This window comes from Python bivittatus, unplaced genomic scaffold, assembly GCF_059951505.1.
Source record: "Python bivittatus isolate LINGU-HERP-01145 unplaced genomic scaffold, Pbiv_v1 ctg000220_np1212, whole genome shotgun sequence".
In the NCBI taxonomy this organism is placed as follows: domain Eukaryota; kingdom Metazoa; phylum Chordata; class Lepidosauria; order Squamata; family Pythonidae; genus Python; species Python bivittatus.
This window is the reverse complement of record NW_028277048.1, coordinates 28081046-28102806: the sequence shown is the minus strand read 5'-3', so window position 1 is coordinate 28102806 and position 21761 is coordinate 28081046. Positions and strand designations below refer to the sequence as shown.

The 21761-nt window shown below is 38.9% G+C and overlaps 1 protein-coding gene across 1 annotated transcript in view; it reads right to left on the bottom strand.

The window, feature by feature from the left end:
- The window catches only part of PCTP (phosphatidylcholine transfer protein), a 28768-nt gene extending 7384 nt beyond the window's left edge, over positions 1 to 21384 (bottom strand). The window contains exons 1-5 of the mRNA XM_007441840.3: positions 20264 to 21384; positions 10040 to 10157; positions 3439 to 3518; positions 2947 to 3118; positions 522 to 589 (exon numbers count right to left, since the gene is read on the bottom strand). Coding sequence (XP_007441902.1) covers positions 522 to 589; positions 2947 to 3118; positions 3439 to 3518; positions 10040 to 10157; positions 20264 to 20593 — 768 coding nt within the window. The 5' untranslated portion in view covers positions 20594 to 21384. The remainder of the gene's footprint in view (positions 1 to 521; positions 590 to 2946; positions 3119 to 3438; positions 3519 to 10039; positions 10158 to 20263) is intronic.
- Between the last annotated feature and the right edge of the window lie 377 nt (positions 21385 to 21761).

The window sequence follows — 21761 nt, the reverse complement described above, 5'->3', positions numbered from 1 at the left end:
AGTCCGCGGCCATTTTTCCACCCCTGACACATGGTCCGCGGCCATTTTCCACCCCTGACACGTGGTCCGCGGCCATTTTTCCACCCCTGACACGTGGTCCGCGGCCATTTTCCGCCCCTGACACGTGGTCCGCGGCCATTTTTCCGCCCCTGACACGTGGTCCGCGGCCATTTTTCCGCCTCTGACATGTGGTCCGCGGCCATTTTCCGCCCCTGACACGTGATCGTAGGTAGGGGGACTCTCCCTCCAAGCAATAGCCTCCCTGTCCTCCACGCCAGAACGGATTAACAGTAATTACATTGAACCTTATGGGGAAATTTCCTTCGGGTTGCGACCAATTCGGGGTGCGACCAGAGTCACGGAACGAATTAAATTCGTAACCCGAGGTTCCACTGTATATAATTTTATATGGAAAGCAACAACAAAGCAATATTTCAAACCTCCAGGAGCCCATGAATCGAAATGACTTATTGACTTAACTCATAGCATTAGTTCTTTAGAGCTTCAATTACCCTGCTTACCTTAGCTGCCCAGTTGACAACCCACGAAGGAAGCTTTCCACCAGGATCATCAAAATAGGACATGAAAACTTTTTAACCAAAAAAAGAAAAAAAATGCAATTTTAAGAGTAGCTTTTTCATTTATCGCCAACTGGTAAATGCCTGTAATTTAGAATTAAGGATGGACGGAACTCATTCCACAGAATGTATTATTTCACTGGACATCAAGATGAGATATCTGCTGAAACTTCACATGGTTTTTGAGCATGTTTTGCTCCTTTTCCCTCCCCCAGAGATCATAATTTGCCCCCACTCCTGCATAATGTCCTGCTCACGTGGATTCTGTTCCAGGCTACTGCGCAACTTACTATACATAAACCTGGTCCAGAACAAAAGCAATAAAGAAAAGGGATGAATCTGAAAAAGTAATTTCTTTCCCTAACCCCATTGCCTAACTTATTCTTTGTAGGAAATCCACATTTGGCCTTTACCAAATCTTTGTGTGTGTGTGTGTGTGAGAGAGAGAGAGAGAGAGAGAGAGAGAGGGAAGGGAAGGGAAGGGAAGGGAAGGGAAGGGAAGGGAAGGGAAAGGAAGGGAAGGGAAGGGAAGGGAAGGGAAGGGAAGGGAAGGGAAGGGAAGGGAAGGGAAGGGAAGGGAAGGGAAGGGAAGGGAAGGGAAGGGAAGGGAAGGGAAGGGAAGGGGAGATTATTATGGCATCTCCATTTAAAGTATAAATAACCTTAGTCTTGGAGTCATAATATCATAGAAATTGCTGGATCACACTAAAAACCTATCTTCCCCAGTATGTTATTCCTAGTATCCAATCAGATCCATAAGCAGGATGATGAGGCAGCACTATCCAGTTTTTCTTCCACAACTGCTATTCAGAGATAGATGGCTTCTGATATTGCAAAAAATAGATTGTCATCACGACTGTCAGCTACTGATAATCCTTCCCTCAATCAGTTTGTCCAATCTCCTTTAAATGCTTCCACTATGCTATTTATCAGATCCTGCAGTGAATGAATGAATGAATGAATGAATGAATGAATGAATGAATGAGAGTTATATGGCTGCCTACCTTATGTAACACTACTCGGGGTGGCTCGCAAACAATAATAAAAAACAGGAAAACAGAAAAACCCCAAACCTGGCGTCTCAACCAACAGTCTCCTATACATCTGGCAATACAGTTCTCAGGCTCCAACCTCACCCTATCCCAGTGCTTGCCATTTAATTGTGTGCCCTCTCAAAAAGTGCTTACGGAATATGCCCAAACACTCTTTCCTGCTCAGTTACTTTAGTGCAAACCTCATCAGCATATATGTGATGTGTGGATTTTTCTTCTCAAATGTGCATTTCCTCATGCTTGTTTGCACTTAACTAAATTTACATTGAACTATATTTACCACACCCATGCTCCAGTGAAGAAAGGACTTTTTGGAGAACTGACATTCCTTTTTGTTTTAAGCATTCTAACTAATCTGCTATGGTTAGCAAACTTAGCCATCTTGTTGCTTTTCAATTTGCCCATAAAAGTTTTCAAATGGAATGTGGCAAAAGTGCTATTTACTGTCCCATTTTAAAGCCACTTATTTTTTCTTCCTGCTTTCTGTTCTTTAACCAGTTACCAATCTTCCAATCCCATAATGGTGAGTTGCTCAGGAACCTCTGGCAAGCTTTGTAAAAGTCCAAAAAGCCCCTCAATATCTAATGATCATCCCTATCCATACACTTAATGATACCTTCAAAGAATTTTAAAAGGTCAGTGAGGCAGAAATTACCTGTCCAGAAAGTCTGTTGATGTTTCTTCAGCAAGCTTTGATTTTACATAATTGTCTCACATGGTTACATGGTCAATCCAGGAAGTTCTGGGAAAATCTCTACTCTTCATAGAGCCTGGTGCTGCTGTGATTGCACCAGGCATTTTAAAAGTCAAAGAAAGGTAGAAGAGACTTCCTTGGCCACCACATACAGTTTTAAAAGTGTATACAACCCATCTGCCACACAAACACACACATGATTTTTGCTAGCCAAATTACTTTTCAGTTATTAGGCATCCCATGAAAAATCTGATAGCAGCAAATATTCAAATTCACTACCAGAGGGATTTATGGTAGATTTTTTAAATCCCTAGATAGGAGACAAAGAGTAGCAGAAAGAAATGAGATGAAAGATAAATGGAGAGAATCTCTCATGGTTTGTTGATTGGTTAGCTGGCGAGAGAGAATATCTGTATCGGAATTTATGAGCTAAACCATTGGCTGTAGGTCTGCAATACTATTTTGCACACATTCTTTCAGCAATCTGTTTATCCAATTCCTTAGCAAAAGACATGGATTAATTTTTACAGAGGTATATAGAAGTTTTTCATAATCCTGATTTAGAAATTTAAATTTTCTGCTCAGAGTAACCATTCTATAAAGTTACATATTGATATCTTACCTTTGCACCCTTTCTTGCCATCACTTTCAAAGGCTACACCTTGTTTATAATTCTTTACTCTAACAATCCCAGGCTTTTCTGGGAATTTAACAGCATTCACGCTTTTAGCCAATACAACATAGATCTTCTGCCCATCAAGGTCCATATCTTGACGCTCACGAACAAAAACATACTGTACTGAAGTTTAAGAAATAATCAGGATTTAAAAATTTAAGATACATTATGGGTCTGGAAGTATTCCAAATTTATGGAGCATAGATTCAATTTGCATTTTTGGACTTAAAATTAATTGCTTATTTTGCTTTTCAGAAAGTATAAGATGAAACATGGTTCAATGAAAGCATGTATCAAGGTCCTACTTTTTTAGTTTCTAATAAGGATTAATTTGTACACCATTTAAATTTTCAGAAACTGAGAAGAACTGGGATCATAACAAGGTTTGCAACTATTAAAGTTAAAAGTAAAACTCCAGTCAAAGACTTGAAAGGATACATCTCTGTTTGCCAAGGGGAAGGGGAACTTCACTTCCCAGTAGATAGCTGTTTTGCCATCCTGAGTTTTCTCACATAGTTCTACAAATTGGTGGTAAAATGTGTGAGAAACATGTTTTTTCACTGAACTTACAAGTAGATAATGGCTAGAAAGCGTTTAATTAAAATGCTACAAGTCATGGACAAATCAAACTACTTATGTGTATAGCCTCAATAAGTGTCCCCTCTGGCTCTAAGCAGTCAAGATCTAGGGCTTTATGTGGGGAGGCAGGAGCTGCTCATCGTTAAGAGTTGTTTAGGGTCATGCAGCATACAAGTTTAGGGGGACGTGGTGGCACAGCGGCTTAATGACGCTGAAAGTTGCCAGCCAGAAATGGTCGACGCTTCAGCGGTTCGAGTCCAGCCTTCGCGTTAGCAGGGTGAGCTCCTGTTTCCTCCCCAGTTCCTGTAAACCCAACAGTTCGAAAACTCACGTGAGTAGATAAATGGGTACTCTCACTCCGGTGGGAGGAAAAATGCTGGCGGCACCTTGCAAAAAAGGAGTCGGGAGCAGTTGCTGGTAAGCACGAAAAACTGCGTGCACCCGAAAAGGGCGCAAAGCAACGGAAACCCCGCCTCCTGCGCTCGCCAGCTGGGCTCTGCCCTAGGAAGGAGGCTCTGGCAAACCACTTCCGAAACACCTTGCCTTGAAAACTGCAAGGACTCGTCCGGGCAGTTGCTGCAGAGTCGGTAACGACTGAGCGCAGATAAAAAAAAAAAAGCATACAAGTTTAATACATCATCATATCACTATTATTATTAAAAATAGATTACAGGTTAGTGAGATCAAGGTCAGAATCCAAGGCAGAAACCATGGAATTACTACATTTTGACTGCTCCTCAGTGAATAGCAGCTTTAGCTTCCAAAAGTGAGCCCTCAAGACCTCAGGGCCTAAAGGAAATGAACACCCAAAAGTGGAATGACTTTACAGAAAGAAGAATGCATAAGGAAAAGGAAAAGTTCTACAGAAGAATAGGAAAGGACATTAACAGACGTTACTTATCTATCATTTATTTAGCCTCATTAAAGAAAAACAACGAATGTACTCCCTGACTCTGTTACACTGGGGGAAAATAACTGTTATGAAAGGGAAGAACCATGCTCAGCAGTTACGCAGAATCAAGATGGGTTAGGTCTCTGTCTACAGATTTCTTGGACTTAAAAGAGTCCCATATAAGGCTCACATACAATAAATCCTTCAGCCAATTTCTTGCAAGAGAAGGTTGGCCTCCCCCTCACTACTCCATTCGCTTCTATCTCAAGTATCTTGTTGCGCAAAAGAAATACCTTCAGCTGTTTGGGGGCTGGACAGTAGTGTACATAGAGATACTACTGTATACAATTCAGATTCAAAGAAAAGGAAGTTTTCCAAGGAACACAGCATGATCTAACAGAGGCTAGATTTTAATATACAGCAGGTCACGTACCCTCCAGTTATGTATACTTCAGCTCCCAGTATTCCCCATCCACCGTGGCCATTGATGAGAATTCAGAAGATCCACCCATTTGGAGTGCAACCAGGTTGGGAAAGACTAGCTTATTAGATCCATAAGACCTAACAATAAATTGCCTTGCCCACAAGAAACAGAACAGAACAGACAGACAAATAAAGCATAATGTATCTGGTGCAGTGATTAAGATGTTGGACTAGGACTAGGGAGACCCAGGTTCAGGTTTGGCTTCAGCCATGGAAACTCTCTTTGAGCTATTCATTCTCTCTCAACTTACCTCACATTTTGTTTGCGGGGGAAAAGTGAAGGAGGGAATGCTATGTACACTGCCTTGAACTCCTGGAGGAAAGGCAGGCTGTTAATCTAACAAATAATATAAATAAGCATAAGAACAGTAAGTGTCTGTCAAGAGCCCTCCTTTTTCAAGCAGAAGAAGATCCATGGCCCCGTAACTTGAGCCACTAGGACTGCCTCATCCTCATGATGAATCCTCTCCTGGCCATCTCAAAACAGCAGAGCACCAGGAGACACAAAATGGAGAAAGCTTCTTCTTGGGTAAGGTGAGGCAAGGCGAAAAAGCCAAGCCTAGAAGGACAAGTTTATCTCTTCTCACCATTCCTTCTAGCAGTGATTCTATCATGAAATTCTTAGAGCTTACAGTGAAGCAAAGAGGTGGGAACAGCCAGTGCTTGACAGCAAACATAAAATCTCTTTCTCCTCCAACATATATAAATAAGTATAAAGAATATAATTAGTCACCAAACTAAAACCCAATCCAAAAATGCTACTAAAACTTTTCAGTATAGATCCCCCCCAATAATGTTATTTCTATTATCAATAAGCATAGATAATTTATGTAGATATGTTTCATAAATTAGGTGTGACCTATACTTCTAAGGCCTCAATATAATTTGTTTAGTTTTTCAGGCAGTCTTGTGTAACCTAGTTTTTAAAAGCAGGCAATAAAGTTATCAGCATATTATTAGCTAAGGTTAATTAATTTTCTATAAAATGACACAAGAGTACAAATTTAAAATAGTCAATTGGTTTTTATAATAATTCATTTCTTTTTAAAATTTCAAAAGTACCAATCATTAAAATACTTAAGTAGACTTGTTCTCCCTAAAAAAAATATGTAGTCAAAAAACCCCAAAGCTATACAACTGATGCTTTTTCATGTTTTAACAAAAGTCACGAGCCTGAACATACACTCTTGAATGTATCCTAGAAGGAAATATATCCTGAACAATAATATCAGCCGGATCTTAAAGTCAAAAAGGCCATTTCGTGCTTTTTCACGTAATGCTGCTACACAAATGACTACTGATGCACATATCAGAGTGATAATGTATTCTTCACAAACATATGGAACGGCCTAATAACATGTTGCTACTCTAAAATATCTTATTCTCACAGGATTTTATATACAATGGCAACTTTCTATTGGGATAGAGTATAATTCCTAGAAAGTGGTAAGTCACATATATCACATTTTCCACCAGAGGTCACTGAAGTATTAATTTGGTATTACTGGACAGCATATTCAATGTTCTGTGTCTTAGTAGCAAGGGAAATCAAACTTAAAAATGAAGGTTTGAGGGGGGAAAAATCACATTTGAAGCATTCATTTAATGCACAAATTGCAGAGGACTTCCTTTTAAATGTTAATGTATTTTAAATTATCTTACACAAGGTGAAACCTATGTTATGTAATAAAACAGATCACTTAAGGTCATTTTATTATTTCAGAATCCAACTTTTTCAATATTGCCCAGAGAGTCAGAAGAATCAACGATAGTAAGGATGGTCTGCAGTTTAGAATTTGTCTGATTATTTTGTCCATTTTACAGACAGTTTTTTATCATAGTGTCTGGCTTATACTTTTGTTTATTATTTCTTGCTTTAAATTAAATGCACTATTTTAAAAAAAAGTCTGTAACCTTTACATACTCATTAGTAGGAATATTGGCTACCCAAAATTTGTCTATTTTATTTTTTTAAAAGGCCAGATAAGGGACAATGAACTGCACTAATTATATTGATATGCATGGATGGTCTGTCTTTCAGAGATAGACTCTTGTTCCACCATAAAAGTCTCCTGAGTTGTGGATTCTTGGAAATAGTGTCAGAAAGGCAAAAGTGTTACCTCCAGAAATACATTTCACACACACACACCCCTCCATTTCTAAACTACCTACTCCAACAGCTAGCTGCATAGGAGGAAAATGTTGCACACAAATGGAGGTAGAAATATCAATAATTATTAGAATGTCTTTTTCTCTTCAACTTATAATTCTGAGAAGTGCTTTTATTAGAAAAAGTAGTTATGTTCCTTTAAATAATTATTTATTAATATGCCCTGTTGTCACTAATTTTGTTTCTGGTATTGTTAATTAATCAGACACTTGTACAATGTGGCCCATTTGCAGAAGGGGAATTTCACATCTTTTCCATGTCATACCAAGAATATGGGTTTTCTTCCCCAATCAAGTGGGACTGGGCTTAGTGTCACTCAAATGCAAGGTACACTCTGAGAAGGAGGATCAGCATAGAATCAGCAGGATCAGCAAGAGAGATGGAAGATAAGCAAACCTTCTTTATATATTCAGGACAGCTTTCCTTAACCTGGTACTAGCTGGAGATGACAAGGTATGTAGTCAAATACATTTGGATGTAATTAGATTGGAGAAGCTGATCTAAAAATCATAGATGCATAAGTATACATTCATCTTTTGGGATACGCAGTTACATAAAGTGCAGAAAAGAAGCAAGAAATGCTAAGCAAAATAAAGGCATGAAAGAGAGAGAGAGAAGGAAATATAGTTAAATCTAATTTACAACAATACCATTAATTATACTTCTACATGACTTTCTATCTTTTCAAATCAACCTTGCTTCTATCATATTTATATACTGCTTTATACATTGCCTTTCTCACTCTCATATCTGAGGGTCTCATCATCTCCATTCAGTCACAACTTCCTTGCTCTTCCCCTTCCTTTCAAAGCATTACTCTTGCATCATATATTTTTGGAATTCAAACTTCATTCATTGTCTCTCAATATACCACTGCAGTGCACCAATCACTCACTTTTACATTCAATCCACTTTAATTCTTGATCTTACCACTTCTTGTTTTACCCCACACACTTCTCAAGTACCATATTTCCATTGCATTCAACTTCATTTTATATATCTCCTGATTTTACCCAACTCTCACTTTTATATAACAAAGTGGACAGAAACACACTCTTATAGTCAGCAAATGTTTACTTCCTTAAGCAAACATTCATACCTTGCAACAGGTCACATCCTATTCATTAGCCTCTGTCAGCACTTTCTAAAATTCAGCCATCCATTTTCCATCTTTAGTAAACATTCCTCCAATATACGCAAATGCATCTACTTGCCCAAGGTTTCCTCCATATATTTTTATTGCACATTCTGCCCATCTTCCCTGCTAAACACAACAACCATGGTCTTTAATACATTTACTTTCAGATCCATCTCCTTGTTGCATTATATAATCTAAGATTTGCTGCAAAGAATTTGGATTCTCAGTTAACAACGCAGCATTGTCTGCACACAAAAGTATACTCATATCCCCAGCCAGGACATTGCTAACCTTACACATCTATCCATAAGAATATTAAACAATCAAAGGGATAGCACACTTCTACTTCTTATATCCTGTGCAATGTTGAACAATGTGCTTAGCTCTCTATTCTTACGCATGCTTTGTTTTCATTGTACTGTATATCACTTTTACAGCATTCAGAAATCATTTTTCAACACCATATTTGAGCAAAACAAACCTATTCACTTTATTGCATGCTTTCTCTAAATCAACAAATATAGAATTAATTATTTTTTCACTTTCATACAATTCCTAATGTCTTCCTGAAGAGCAAAAATCAAGTCTATATAACCCCTGTATAGCACTACCCTTTCCACATTTTAATTCATTTTTAACTTCTGGTATCCTTTCAGTCAGAATTCTGCCAAACATCTTCCCAGCTATACTTAACAAATTCCCCTGTAGTTTTTGCATTCACTCTTGCTACATTACCCTCTGTACAGGGGAACCTTAATGGCCTTCTTCCAATTATCAAGCCCAAATAAAGCATTCATACAATACTTAAATCAAACAGCCACTTCGTAACCAAATGGTATTCATATTTTTATATTTCTCCAGTTACAAAACCTACACCCACAGCCTTACTGCCTACACTGCAGATATAAAGGTAGTCAACAAGTTACAGGCAAAAGGATAGATTATAGAAAGACAGTCATTATGTAACTTTAGAGGGAGAGGTTAAAATATAATTGTACTTATAAATGCTGTGAATAATATCAGAAGCTACTTCTTTATACCTTCATATCTATCTTCATATCTTTCTCTTTTTTCTCTTTTCTTTTCTTATTGCACTTTTAGCTTTTTCTGTTATTTCTATCTTTCTCTTTCATTTTCTCTGTTCTAATTTAGTTTGTATTAGTACTTATTACTGCTCTTAAAACTTTTAATAAAAATTATATATATATTTAAAAAACAAGTTACAGGCAAAAGGAGAGAATAGCACATTACATGATAACAGAGGCTGATAAAAGAGGCAGATGATACAAAGCTAATATATTTTATACTATGAATCACAGATACTCAGTATAATGAGAATCAACATAAATTAATGCATGGAGATACAGTACAGCACAGACAATATTTCAAATCACTTAAGAAGAAATCAGAAGTGTGGGTGTTTGAGCCAAAAACTTTCTATAGGCAGAATATAATTTCTTTAGAAGATTTCCTTGCATTGAGGACTTAATACCAGTAAACTGAAGGAGAGTAACATTGAAGGATCAAAGACAGTTGACTGAAACAAATGACTGACTAGAAGTTGACACATTTTTAATTAGTATCTCAAATAAATAGTTCTTCCAAGATTATTTTATAAACAGTGCAAGAGAATTTTAAACGTTTGTACTTTAAAATCTCAAGAATCTAAAATAGTGAAATGGAAGTATCTTAGAAATGATAGCAATCCAGAAGACAGAAACAAAGCAAAGGTTAAAAAATATTTTTTCTAACAATGCTCTGTGAATTATTTACTAACCTTTAACATATTGGTCCCATTTTGTTCTATAGTTTAAGTCCATATAAACGTCAGCACATAGCTCTGGGGAACAATCAGCAAGTATACTGTAGATTTTATATTCATATAGCCCTGATTTCTGGAAATAAAAATTAAAAATCAAACAGTCAGATGAAAAATAAAATCTGCTTTGTAGTACCACCTCTGTCTAAGCTATTATTTTGAATCAGCCTTCTTCTACCCAGTGTCCCTCAGCATAGTGACTGCTGAGAATCAGGGAGTTGCAGTGTTGATAGCTGGAGGACACCAAGTTGGGGAAGGCTACTTTTATCAATCCAACCTGCTTTCATAAGACAAATTTGCATTAGCATCTCAAACAGAATAATATTTGTCCCATAGGACAGATACTTCTGACCATTTGGTGAAAGGCCTAGACTGACCCTTTCAAATATACAATATTGTGCAAGCAGGCTTCCACTCACTCATGCAATGGTGCCTCCCCTTCCTCTCCTCCTTCTGCAATCACAGTCCCCCCAATCTGCTCTGAAGAGATGAGAGCAGATGTAGTACTAGAGTGAATGACTATGCTTGGTTGGCAATGCTGAGAGGGGGAAAAAAAAAGGGAAGAGAACAGAGAAGTGGATGGATAGGATGAAAAACGTTGCTGGAATGTCCTTGGAAGAGCTGTATGATATTATGGAAGACAGATCGAGATGGCAAGTGTTTGTACAGGAAGTCACCAGAAATTGAACTCAACTGAATGGCACCTAATTATCTATTCCATTTGTGGAAGTACAGTTAAATACAAGCTACAGGCTTCTGTCCTGTTAGGGCACAGATTTCTTCATATACTAACCTTAAGGTAATTCTCTGTGGCAGCCTTAGGATGTTTATCTCCTATGCTGATACTGGCTAGATATGAAACCTGTCTAGATTTCAAGCTTTGGCAATGATGCTGGTCAGACGTTCTGTGCAGACGGCACTAACTATAGCCACTAGCTGGTGGATTCACCTGCTTCTTTGCCCTCTCTCCAATGTTGGGAAAACAAGCACTAATCACTTTCCTTTCTGTGGGCAGAACTTTGAGGATATGTGGTTTTCATTTGCAAACAACATGCAAGTCAATGTATCATTCAGCTGGGAGGGGGCTTAGAGGACTTCTAATCCAACCTCATGTTTAGTGCAAGGTTTGCTTGCCCACAATGAACATTTCACCAGTCCATCAGTAGATCACGGGGGTGGGGGGGGAACACACCAGTTTCACCTCCCAAATATAAGCAGTAGCAAGAATCATATTTCTGTTATGATGTTTAGTTGTGATAGTAACTACTTTTTAAAGTTAGTTATTCTTGTCATTTGAGCTAGAAGGCAAAACTGGCAAACTGCTTTCAGTTTCACCCTAGCACTTACTTGAATCCAGAGATGCCTTCTGCCAGCACCGGACTTATAATTAGGAGAGCTTTAACATGTCAAAAGCATTACTGGGTTCTAATCTAGGAGAACTGAAAGGCACATCTGTGCTGGGAGAAAGGAAGGAGATTTTTTTCCCTCCCTCTTCTTTATAATTGACAGTTTGCAATTGGTACTTGGCAATAAATTACAGATCTCTTGACATTTCATGGCTTAGTTTGGTTCCTTACTAGAGTTGGCAGAAGTTTCAGACATGAATTGGCTACGTAATATTCTTTACTGTAGATGAGAATGAAGCCGTACAAAACAGTGCTAATGATTTTTAGACCCGTGGTGGTTTAAACTCATTGTTTCTTTCTCCCACCCCTTCCACATACACTTGACATGACACTTAATGGCCTTAAAGCCAAATGATTATTGTATGTTTATGTAACTGTCATTTTTTAGCTGAGAACTACCGCAGTCCTAACTGGGAAAGAGGTGATGATGCAAAAAGAATCGGGATGAGTTTTTCTCCTGAGTTCTCGTGAGTTCTTTCATTGTTTTAAAATGACATTAAGACTATTTTAGGACATACACTGCCATTTTAAAGTATTTCCTATTTCAAAAGTGGTAGGAAAACATACCATCAGTTTACAAGTCCTCAATCCAGATAATCTCATGTGTTAACTACTTTACTTTACATGATATATTAGAACTCTTGAAGCAAAATAAAGAACTTGCTGTTATTAGCATTACTCATTGTAGAAATAGAATATCAAGTCTAATTCAGTGCATTAATTGTTGTACACCGCCCAGTCACCTTGTGTGAGATGGGCACCTATATAAATATGATAAATAAGTAAATAAAATAAATTAACAGAATCAAGTCTTTTCCCTAATGAGATGAGAGACATACTGAATATTATATGTGTAGAATTTAAGTGATCATATCACTGAAATTACCCTTTGAGTTCTGATGGTTATTAAATCTAATCTTATATTCTATTAAAATTTTGAATATAACTATAGTATCCCAATTCAATAAACATAATTTCATTCTTCAATGCCAACAGCTAGGGCCTCTATTAAACCATCATTTGAAGAAAAAACAAGGGAATATTTAAAATAAAGATGTATGGTTCACACAGAATTTCATAATGGTGTTAAATGTTTTCCCTTATTTATTATTTATTTATTTTCAATACTTTTTTACAATACTGCTTTGAAAAATCATTCCAGCAATGGAGGTAGAATCCACCCTTGCCTACCCCCAGTGATTTTTCCCCCAAAGACTCATAAATTAAATAATGACCCTTGAAATGTCAGAATCTTTATAAAATCTCCCAATAAACTTCTGTTATTTATACCTCATGTACAACATTAATATTTTGGGAATATGGGAGTTGTAGACCAACACAACTGGAAGCCACCAAACTGGGGAAGTGCTCTGTGCTACAAAAGACTACAGCAGAAACTCAGATCATGCTGATTTATAGCTGCTGGACTATATCTGCACCAAACCTGCTCCTTCAGAGGTAAGCAATTATACCTACTCTGGATATTAAACTAAAACTAAATGTTTATATTATAGAAAATTACAACAAAATTTTATTCAGAAGGATACTTTTATTTCATTGCTTTAAAAAAAAAAAAGTTATACTTCTTTTTCCCACTGCTTCAGGAAGATATTTTGCAATAATGAAATTTGCAAATACAAATGGATACAGTATATATTAAAATGGCACAATTTTAGTAGCCTGCTCCAAGGCTGGATGTAGTCAGCAGATAGAACAGCCTGTTGGCTGGGACTGACAGAAGTTGGAATCTAAAACATCTGGAACCACCAGCTTGGGGAAATCTGGAAAAAAGTATAGCAAATATGAAGGAAAGAATATTTCTCACTAAAATCAAGAGATAAATTAATCAAGTTCTGAATATGTAACCCAAGCTTGATCTGAGCATAATGGCTTAATCTAATGAATACAGCTGCAGTGAGATGGAACAGCAGTTCAAAATATATTTCATTAAGAATTACAAACACAGAAACCTTGACATTCTAAATATAATCAGACTTGTACTACAGTTCCACCATGGCCTTTGACTCAACAAACCATACTATACTGTGGCTATTTCTTGTTATAAACCAGAAAAATTACAATGGTTTATAACAAACGTTCTTCTTCAAACATGCCTTCTTGGTATGGATAACATGCTCCTACCAACAAAAAGATATTCAGTTATTCCACAGTCAGCTGATATGGACCTGCAGATACTTGCAACTAGAACTATTGTATAACTTAGTGTATAACCTATATATAAGGTTATAAATTAATATAAGGTTATAAATTATATTGTATAACTCATAACCTAATTTAGTATTAAAAAGTTATAATCAGGAATGTAAGCCAAAGGTATTTATACATTTCTGACATGATTATTCATATATTCCATTATCTTGCAGAAAAGCTTTCCTTCTATTTAAATCAGTAGACTCGATTACCAAAAAGTTACACATCAGGAAAAATGTTTATTATCTTTCTCTGAGATATGTATGTATATATTGTATGTAGTATTTAGCTACTATGTTGGGATAATTTCAATAATACTTTTGAGTATAGATCTGTCAAAATTCAGAAAAAATAGCAGCAATTGGGATCAAAGTCATTAATTTCCCTTTCTTTAGCAGCTTCATTTCTTTATGAAAAATGTTGCCCAGTGCATCTAGTGAATTACCATGTGAAAGCACCCCAGTTTTTGAACTGTAATTATGGCTTTTCCAAGTCTCACAATTCAGGGACTTACAGTCAGGTCCAGAAATATTGGGACATCGACACAATTCTAACATCTTTGGCTCTATACACCACCACAATGGATTTGGAATGAAACAAACACAATGTGCCTTAACTGCAGACTGTCAGCTTTAATTTGAGGGTATGTACATCCAACTCAGGTGAACGGTGTAGGAATTACAACAGTTTGCATATGTGCCTCCCACTTGTTAAGGGACCAAAAGTAATGGGACAATTGGCTTCTCAGCTGTTCCATGGCCAGGTGTGTGATATTCCCTCAGTACCCCAATTACAATGTGCAGATAAAAGGCCCAGAGTTCATTTCAAGTGTGCTATTTGCATTTGGAATCTGTTTCTGTCAACTCTCAAGATGAGATCCAAAGAGCTGTCACTATCAGTGAAGCAAGCCATCATTAGGCTGAAGAAACAAAACAAACCCATCAGAGAGATAGCAAGAACATTAGGTGTGGCCAAAACAACTGTTTGGAACATTCTCAAAAAGAAGGAACGCACCGGTGAGCTCAGCAACACCAAAAGACCCGGGAGACAACAGAAAACAACTGTGGTGGATGACCGAAGAATCCTTTCCCTGGTGATGAAAACACCCTTCACAACAGTTGGCCAGATCAAGAACACTCTCCAGGAGGTAGGTGTATGTGTGTCAAAGTCAACAATCAAAAGAAGACTTCACCAGAGTGAATACAGAGGGTTCACCACAAGATGTAAACCATTGGTGAGCCTCAAAAACAGGAAGCCCAGATTAGAGTTTGCCAAACGACATCTAAAAAAGCCTTCACAGTTCTGGAACAACATCCTATGGACAGATGAGACCAAGATCAACTTGTACCAGAGTGATGGGAAGAGAAGAGTATGGAGAAGGAAAGGAACTGCTCATGATCCTAAGCATACCACTTCATCAGTGAAGCATGGTGGTGGTAGTGTCATGGCGTGGGCATGTATGGCTGCCAATGGAACTGGTTCTCTTGTATTTATTGATGATGTGACTGCTGACAAAAGCAGCAGGATGAATTCTGCAGTGTTTCGGGCAACATTATCTGCTCACATTCAGCCAAATGCTGCAGAACTCATTGGACGGCGCTTCACAGTACAGATGGACAATGACCCAAAGCATACTGCAAAAGCAACCAAAGAGTTTTTGAAGGGACAGAAGTGGAATGTTATGTAATGGCCAAGTCAATCACCTGACCTGAATCCCATTGAGCATGCATTTCACTTGCTGAAGACAAAACTGAAGGGAAAATGCCCCAAGAACAAGCAGGAACTGAAGACAGTTGCAGTAGAGGCCAGGCAGAGCATCACCAGGGATGAAACCCAGCGTGTGGTGATGTCTATGCGTTCCAGGCTTCAGGCTGTGATTGACTGCAACGGATTTGCAACCAAGTATTAAAAAGGGAAAGTTTGATTTATGATTATTATTCTGTCCCATTACTTTTGGTCCCTTAACAAGTGGGAGGCACATATGCAAACTGTTGTAATTCCTACACCGTTCACCTGGATTGGATGTACATACCCTCAAATTAAAGCTTACAGTCTGCAGTTAAAGCACATTGTGTTTGTTTCATTCCAAATCCATTGTGGTGGTGTATAGAGCCAAAGATGTTAGAATTGTGTCGATGTCCCAATATTTCTGGACCTGACTGTATGTTAACAGACTGAAGTCATATCATGCTTGTCTCTTTCTTCTAATTATTTTCCCCTCCCTACCTCTCTTTCACACATACACACAATCCAGGGGCTAGTGGCTGAGTATCACTTTGCAACCATTAAGATTCCTAGGAAATAGCTTCCTAATTAGGGTCTTGGGAGAAGGGAAAGGGCCTCCAATATTTTTAGGAAGGATAAGGAGCATTAACATTAATCATACTGAACTTTTTTGCCCCATTTCTCAGAGTTATTTTATATGGTATATAACAAACTTTAAACAATGTTCTTTCTAGGCAATACTCCTTAGAATGCATAAAGGTGCTAATCCAAAACAAGACACCATAGATTGCTAGTCATACACATCTATATGCCAAATTAGTGAAAAAAGTATTTGCCAGAAAATTAGCAAATAATTCCAATTTAAACTAAATACCAATTTGAAAATACTTTGTATAACAATAGATACAACCTATACTTCTGAGTGTAACTGCAAATTATCAGATGGATTCCACCATGAATTTTAAGTGATTTATTTATTATATTATTGGCATCTCCTTTTGATTTTAGAAGCTTGTAGATATTTTCTAATGGCAAATTAGTTAAGTTGTGAGACATCCTAACTTTTCTCCTTGAAATGGTATTTCAAGCTCCTAACATTCACACTAATATGATTTGACCTGAGAATTTTAACTTTTTATGAATATGTGATTAGTGTTTATTTTGGAAGAAAAAATGAAAAAGACTCATTTGTTAACTGTGTGAGAATTCTGACCAATACATAATTCACACAGCAAAGCAATTTAAACACAGACTGTTTTAAGTCCCCTGGGAAATTATTCTTGATTGGGGTCAACACTGACTGAACAGATGGCATGATCTTACCAGTAGGGTAACTTACCATTTAAAATCCTTTACTTGTAAACTCAATTATCAAAATTGTTGTATGTCTCTTAGGGAGCAACAAAGCACACACACTGAAACAACCAGGCCTTCCAGCATTCCATCCGCACACGTCCCGATTATGATAGCACTTGTTGGTGGAGAATTGGGCTTCCTGCCTGCAGTGGGTTCCCTTCCAGACTTCTCTGGCAGCTGGTTTAATTACACTAGCTCTGACCACAACATTTTGCTCTTGGCCAGTAGAGCAGCAAAACTTCAATGTTTCAAGGCAGAATGCCCTGCTTAGTTGGCCAGTTATCTATCCCAAAGTAGAAGCCTCTTCAAATCTGTACTGGGGGGAGTGAGAAATGTCCTCAAATTTACCAATACCACATGAAAATGAAATTAATTCAGAAAGTGTTGATCCACTTCTATATAAAGCACATTATAGCAAAGTCTGACATTGTTGTCTTCGTTAATGATGCCAAGTGGCCTGACTGTAACCTGCCACCATCCTGTAGTTGCTGTTAAGCCATTCTCAGCAGTGATTAGGTACCAAGTCTGGCTATCTCATAAACACATGATTGATGTGAACATGGGCTGAAGCTGCAAATGTATCAAACTGTGGATAGTCACCAGTCACCCGAGTGATTGCTCCATGTGGAATTGTAGCTTGCCTCTCAAATGTAAGAAGATATAATTGTTTTCAGACAACTAGAATTTCTTAGTTTAAACGTTGTACTGGTTTTGATTGGGGAGGGGGATCATTCCTATCACACAGCATCATTTGCTATAGATACACATTCTGTCACATAAACTCCATGTGTATTATATTCTTCATCTGGATTCAGTAATAAGAAAGACTATGCAATCAGCAGCATGTCTTTTACATCTGGTTGTGCTTTTGATGATCAGTCTGGCTTTTGTCCAGCTGTTAGTTTAGCTCATAAACTTGACATAATTGTGTGCATGCACACGTGGTGGAATACGTACTTGAAAGCATGAAATACTAATAATTTTACAAGATCATTCTAAATTTGCATATCAGACTCTTGACAAATGCTAATGGTAACCAGATTAACCTACTAGACTAGATTAATGGCTAGAATGCTGGATCTTGACCAGGGAAAGGAAAGGATAAAGACCAATCAATGGATAAAAAGGCTCCTGGCCAGATTTTTGAAAAAACTGAATGTTTGGGAAAGGCACCAGAAGGAATATCAATTCTAAGCTAAGTTTAAAGCTGGCAATTAATAGATGAATGAAGTATTGAGGTGCTGATTTCAGATTGTGTTCTATATTTGCACTTCAACACAAGACTGGGACTCCTCATGAGTAGATGGACACATCCACATAATTTTCTTGGCAGCAATATGGCAAGTCAACAGAGAGGAGTTCCATAGTTGTAGGGTAAACAATAAAAATATTTACTGACATCCACATCTTACTGGAGTCAGCATACAAAAGAATGAATCAGACTGCAATCCGAGACATCCTTACTAAGAAATAAGCCACCCTGAATATGAACAAACATGGACAGGACTAGACTGTACCAGAGCACTACAGAAAATCTTCTTGAGCTGAGGGAATCAGGAAGGGGAGATAGAAATATGGTGTTCATACCTCCTAAATAAATGTAGGGGCACTCACTGGGTATATCTATGAAAAAAAAAATAAAGTTTAAGTTAAAAAAACCTAAGATGAGGACATGCTATTTTATTTGACAATATATTGGAGAAAATAGTTTAAAGTCCTATCTAGGCCTTTTAGATCTCAGGAGCTGACAATGGTTGTGAAAAGCATATAATGTAGGTTTTTTTCTCCTAGAAAAACAAATGTGCAATAAGAACAACTTTTCTAAAATGTAAGAGAACAACCGGGCTTTGGAGAAATAATTATTTTTAATTCCCAAACCATATCACTCTTTGTATTCTTTCAGCAAGCTCTATAGAATATGAAGAAGAGGGGAGCAAAAGCTTTATTTACAAAGATGCAAACTGCATAAGAAAGGAGAGTAGGAAAAAATTCTGCCTCTACCTATACTCCAAGCATGCTGCCCTGACCAGCTCAAGGATGCTGCAGAAAAGCCAGGCCTCGCAATAAGAGCTGGATCTGCATCCTACAACTTCTCCAACTTTGTCCTAGTGAATTTCCCTAACAGAAAACTGAAAACTATTGCATATCCCCATGGTTAAGTAAGATAAACTCCAACTGTTAGCTCTCACTTTCATCTCATCTCACATTTGGGAAATGGAAGAATGAAAGAAAATAAAAGCTGCAGGATCATGGGATCCCAAGTCCTGAAGGACAGGATGACAGAAGCAGAATGTTCATGAAAAATGAAGGTGTCTCTTTGGGCACTTGCCAATAAAAATCCATAAATAAATACCTTTGTAAATATTCTGTTCCTATTTATTTATGAGAAACTTAGCGACAGCCGTTTACAAAGCGCCAGTCATAGTGGCTCAACCTGTAGAAATAAACATAGGCCTATTCTTTTTGTTAACCTTCCTATCTTCTATGTTAGTTCCCCTAATAGGCCAAATCCATCAATAACTATTACTCATCACAACTAAACGGAACCTTCACCTTAAAAGCATACTTCTAAATGCTAGGGCTACTCTATCTAGGCTGCAAACATCTGGACAACTGGATGGCAGCAAAGAAATACAGAAAACTGGCTCTTTACTGTTATGTTCAAGATTTTCTGAAGGCTCCTAGCTGGTGACTATTGGAAACAGTACTGGACTTGAATAACCTTTGATTTGATTTTGCCAGTCTTCATAGTTTGTGATAGGGACATTTTGTGTATGCCCAGGTATTTCATAATTGTTTCTTCCTCCCAAAAAAGATGGCTAAAAAATTGACAGACTGAAGCTTTCAGATTAAAAAACTATACCACCATGTCTTTTGTGGAAGACACCTGACAGTCCTATTCTCTCCCTGGTTTTGCTCATGGGTAAAGTGGTTAAAATGTGGGAGATTGATAAGGGAGTGCCAAGGTTCAAACCTCCGCAACCACCCAAGCTTTTACAGGAAGGTTTTGAGTTATAGTCTGCTTCTTTCCACTGAACTTCCTCGCAGGGTTGCTGTGAGGATAACAGGTGGGAAGCCACACTGCAAGCCTTCCTGAACTCCTTGGAGAAAAGAGGTGGGGTTAAAACATAATTAAAGGTAAGGTCTTTTGTAAAATTAGCTTGATTGCTGGAGATTACATGGACGCATCCATTCTGGCTTCTCCGGGATGGTGCAGAAGTGATTTCCCCTTGCTCCCCTGTTTTTGATTTCCGGCCGGCCTCCCATCGAAGCCTTCCCATTCTTTTTGAAATCAGCCAAGCTCCGCCAAATGCTGCCAACTAGGTGGGCAATATTCTAATGAACTCTGAGGTAAGCGCCCTCCCCCGGAACATTTCGGGTTTCGGTTTCTATGGTAATAATGCCACAGTACAGCATAATTGAGGTTGAATTGAATAAACTGAACTGAATAAGCAAATAAATAAATAAGGCCCTCGCCTCGCACCTCGTCGTACAGCCGGTAGATGCAGACGCCTTCGGCGTCGCTGAGGAGCTGCCAGGACCCGTCGGGGGGCCCGCCCGAGCTGGCCAGCTCCTGGCCGATGGCCCGGAACTGGTCCTCGGAAAAGACCCCGCGGTGCTGCTCCGACTTGCGGCCATGGGCAGACGAGGAGGAAGCCACGCCGCCGCCTCGGGACATCCCCACCGAGAAGGGACAGACGCGGGCCCGCCAGGCGTGGTGCCCGCCGCCCTTTCGCTCGTCCCCTGCCGCCGCCTTCAGCAGCCCCCCCGGGCGCCTCCGGACCAGGTTGCGAAAGATCTCCGGGGGGCACATGGCCCGGGCCCAAGCAGCATCGCCTGCGGAGCTCCTGGAGCGCGCGCCGCTCGGGCGGGCCTGGCGCGGCGTAACGGTTGCCGGAGGGGCGCGCGCGGGCACGGGTTCGAATGCCTCTGACACCCCTGCCGGGTGGTTGCGAGGAACAAATGTATCGTGGTGGTGAGGGAGATGGCCCGCGTCTGGAGGAAGGAGAACGGGCTCGCTGGAGGTGCCCCAGAGCCTGCCCTTCGCTCAAGCACGCATGATCTGCGAAACGGTATCCTCTGGGACAGATCCTCGCCAATGGCGACCACCTGCGTCATGCTGCTTCGGACGGCTCCTGCCAGATGACCCAGAAAAAGATAATGGTTGTTAGAATCAAAGGCCGCTAAGGGGCTTAGACGAATTGTCAGCTAGGATTACCCTTGTCCGGTCTGCGAACTGGGCTAAAAGCCAAAAGTACAACAGAACTAAGTAGCTCCTTTCATAGAAGAATAATTGCAAACGGGTCACCACAGTGCAATCAGACACTTTGCCTAAGAATCACTTTGACAGACTGTTCCCATGACACGCTCAGTTAATCCAATTCTGAGTTTGCATGACATACACAACCATAAACAAACCATATGGCCTGAGTTTCCATAAGTGACAAGCCTAAAATGTGACCGGCTTGTTGATATTTCAGTTTGTCATACCAGTGTGGAGCAAAAATAGTTCAGGTAGTTTTTAGGAGAGTCCAAAAAATGCTTAACTAACAGTTGCTGAATTCTAAGGAATAACACTACACCTCAGCAGACACTTTTAGGCTACAGCAGGCAAAAGTACTGAAATTGTGAAGGAATCTCGTCCATATGTCTCTTCCTCTAGAGCAGCTTCATCCCAGAGGTAAGATAGGCTCTGTCTCTTAATGTTTTGGAGGACTGTAAGGACCTGGCTCTTGCACAGGGATAGAAAGGGACTGTGATTATCTGCTCCTGAGATGGAAGAAACAGCAGGATATATTATGGTGACAATGGATGCTTGTTATGAGGATTTTTAGGGCTTGTTTTACCAATTAGATTGTTAGGATTTATATGCAGTAGTTCATTACTGTGAGGAAAAACACTAATCTGCTCAGAGTTGATTGGAACAGTATGGAAGCCTAAGCAGATATTCAGTTCCATCTATTTATTGTTTCAACCACAGG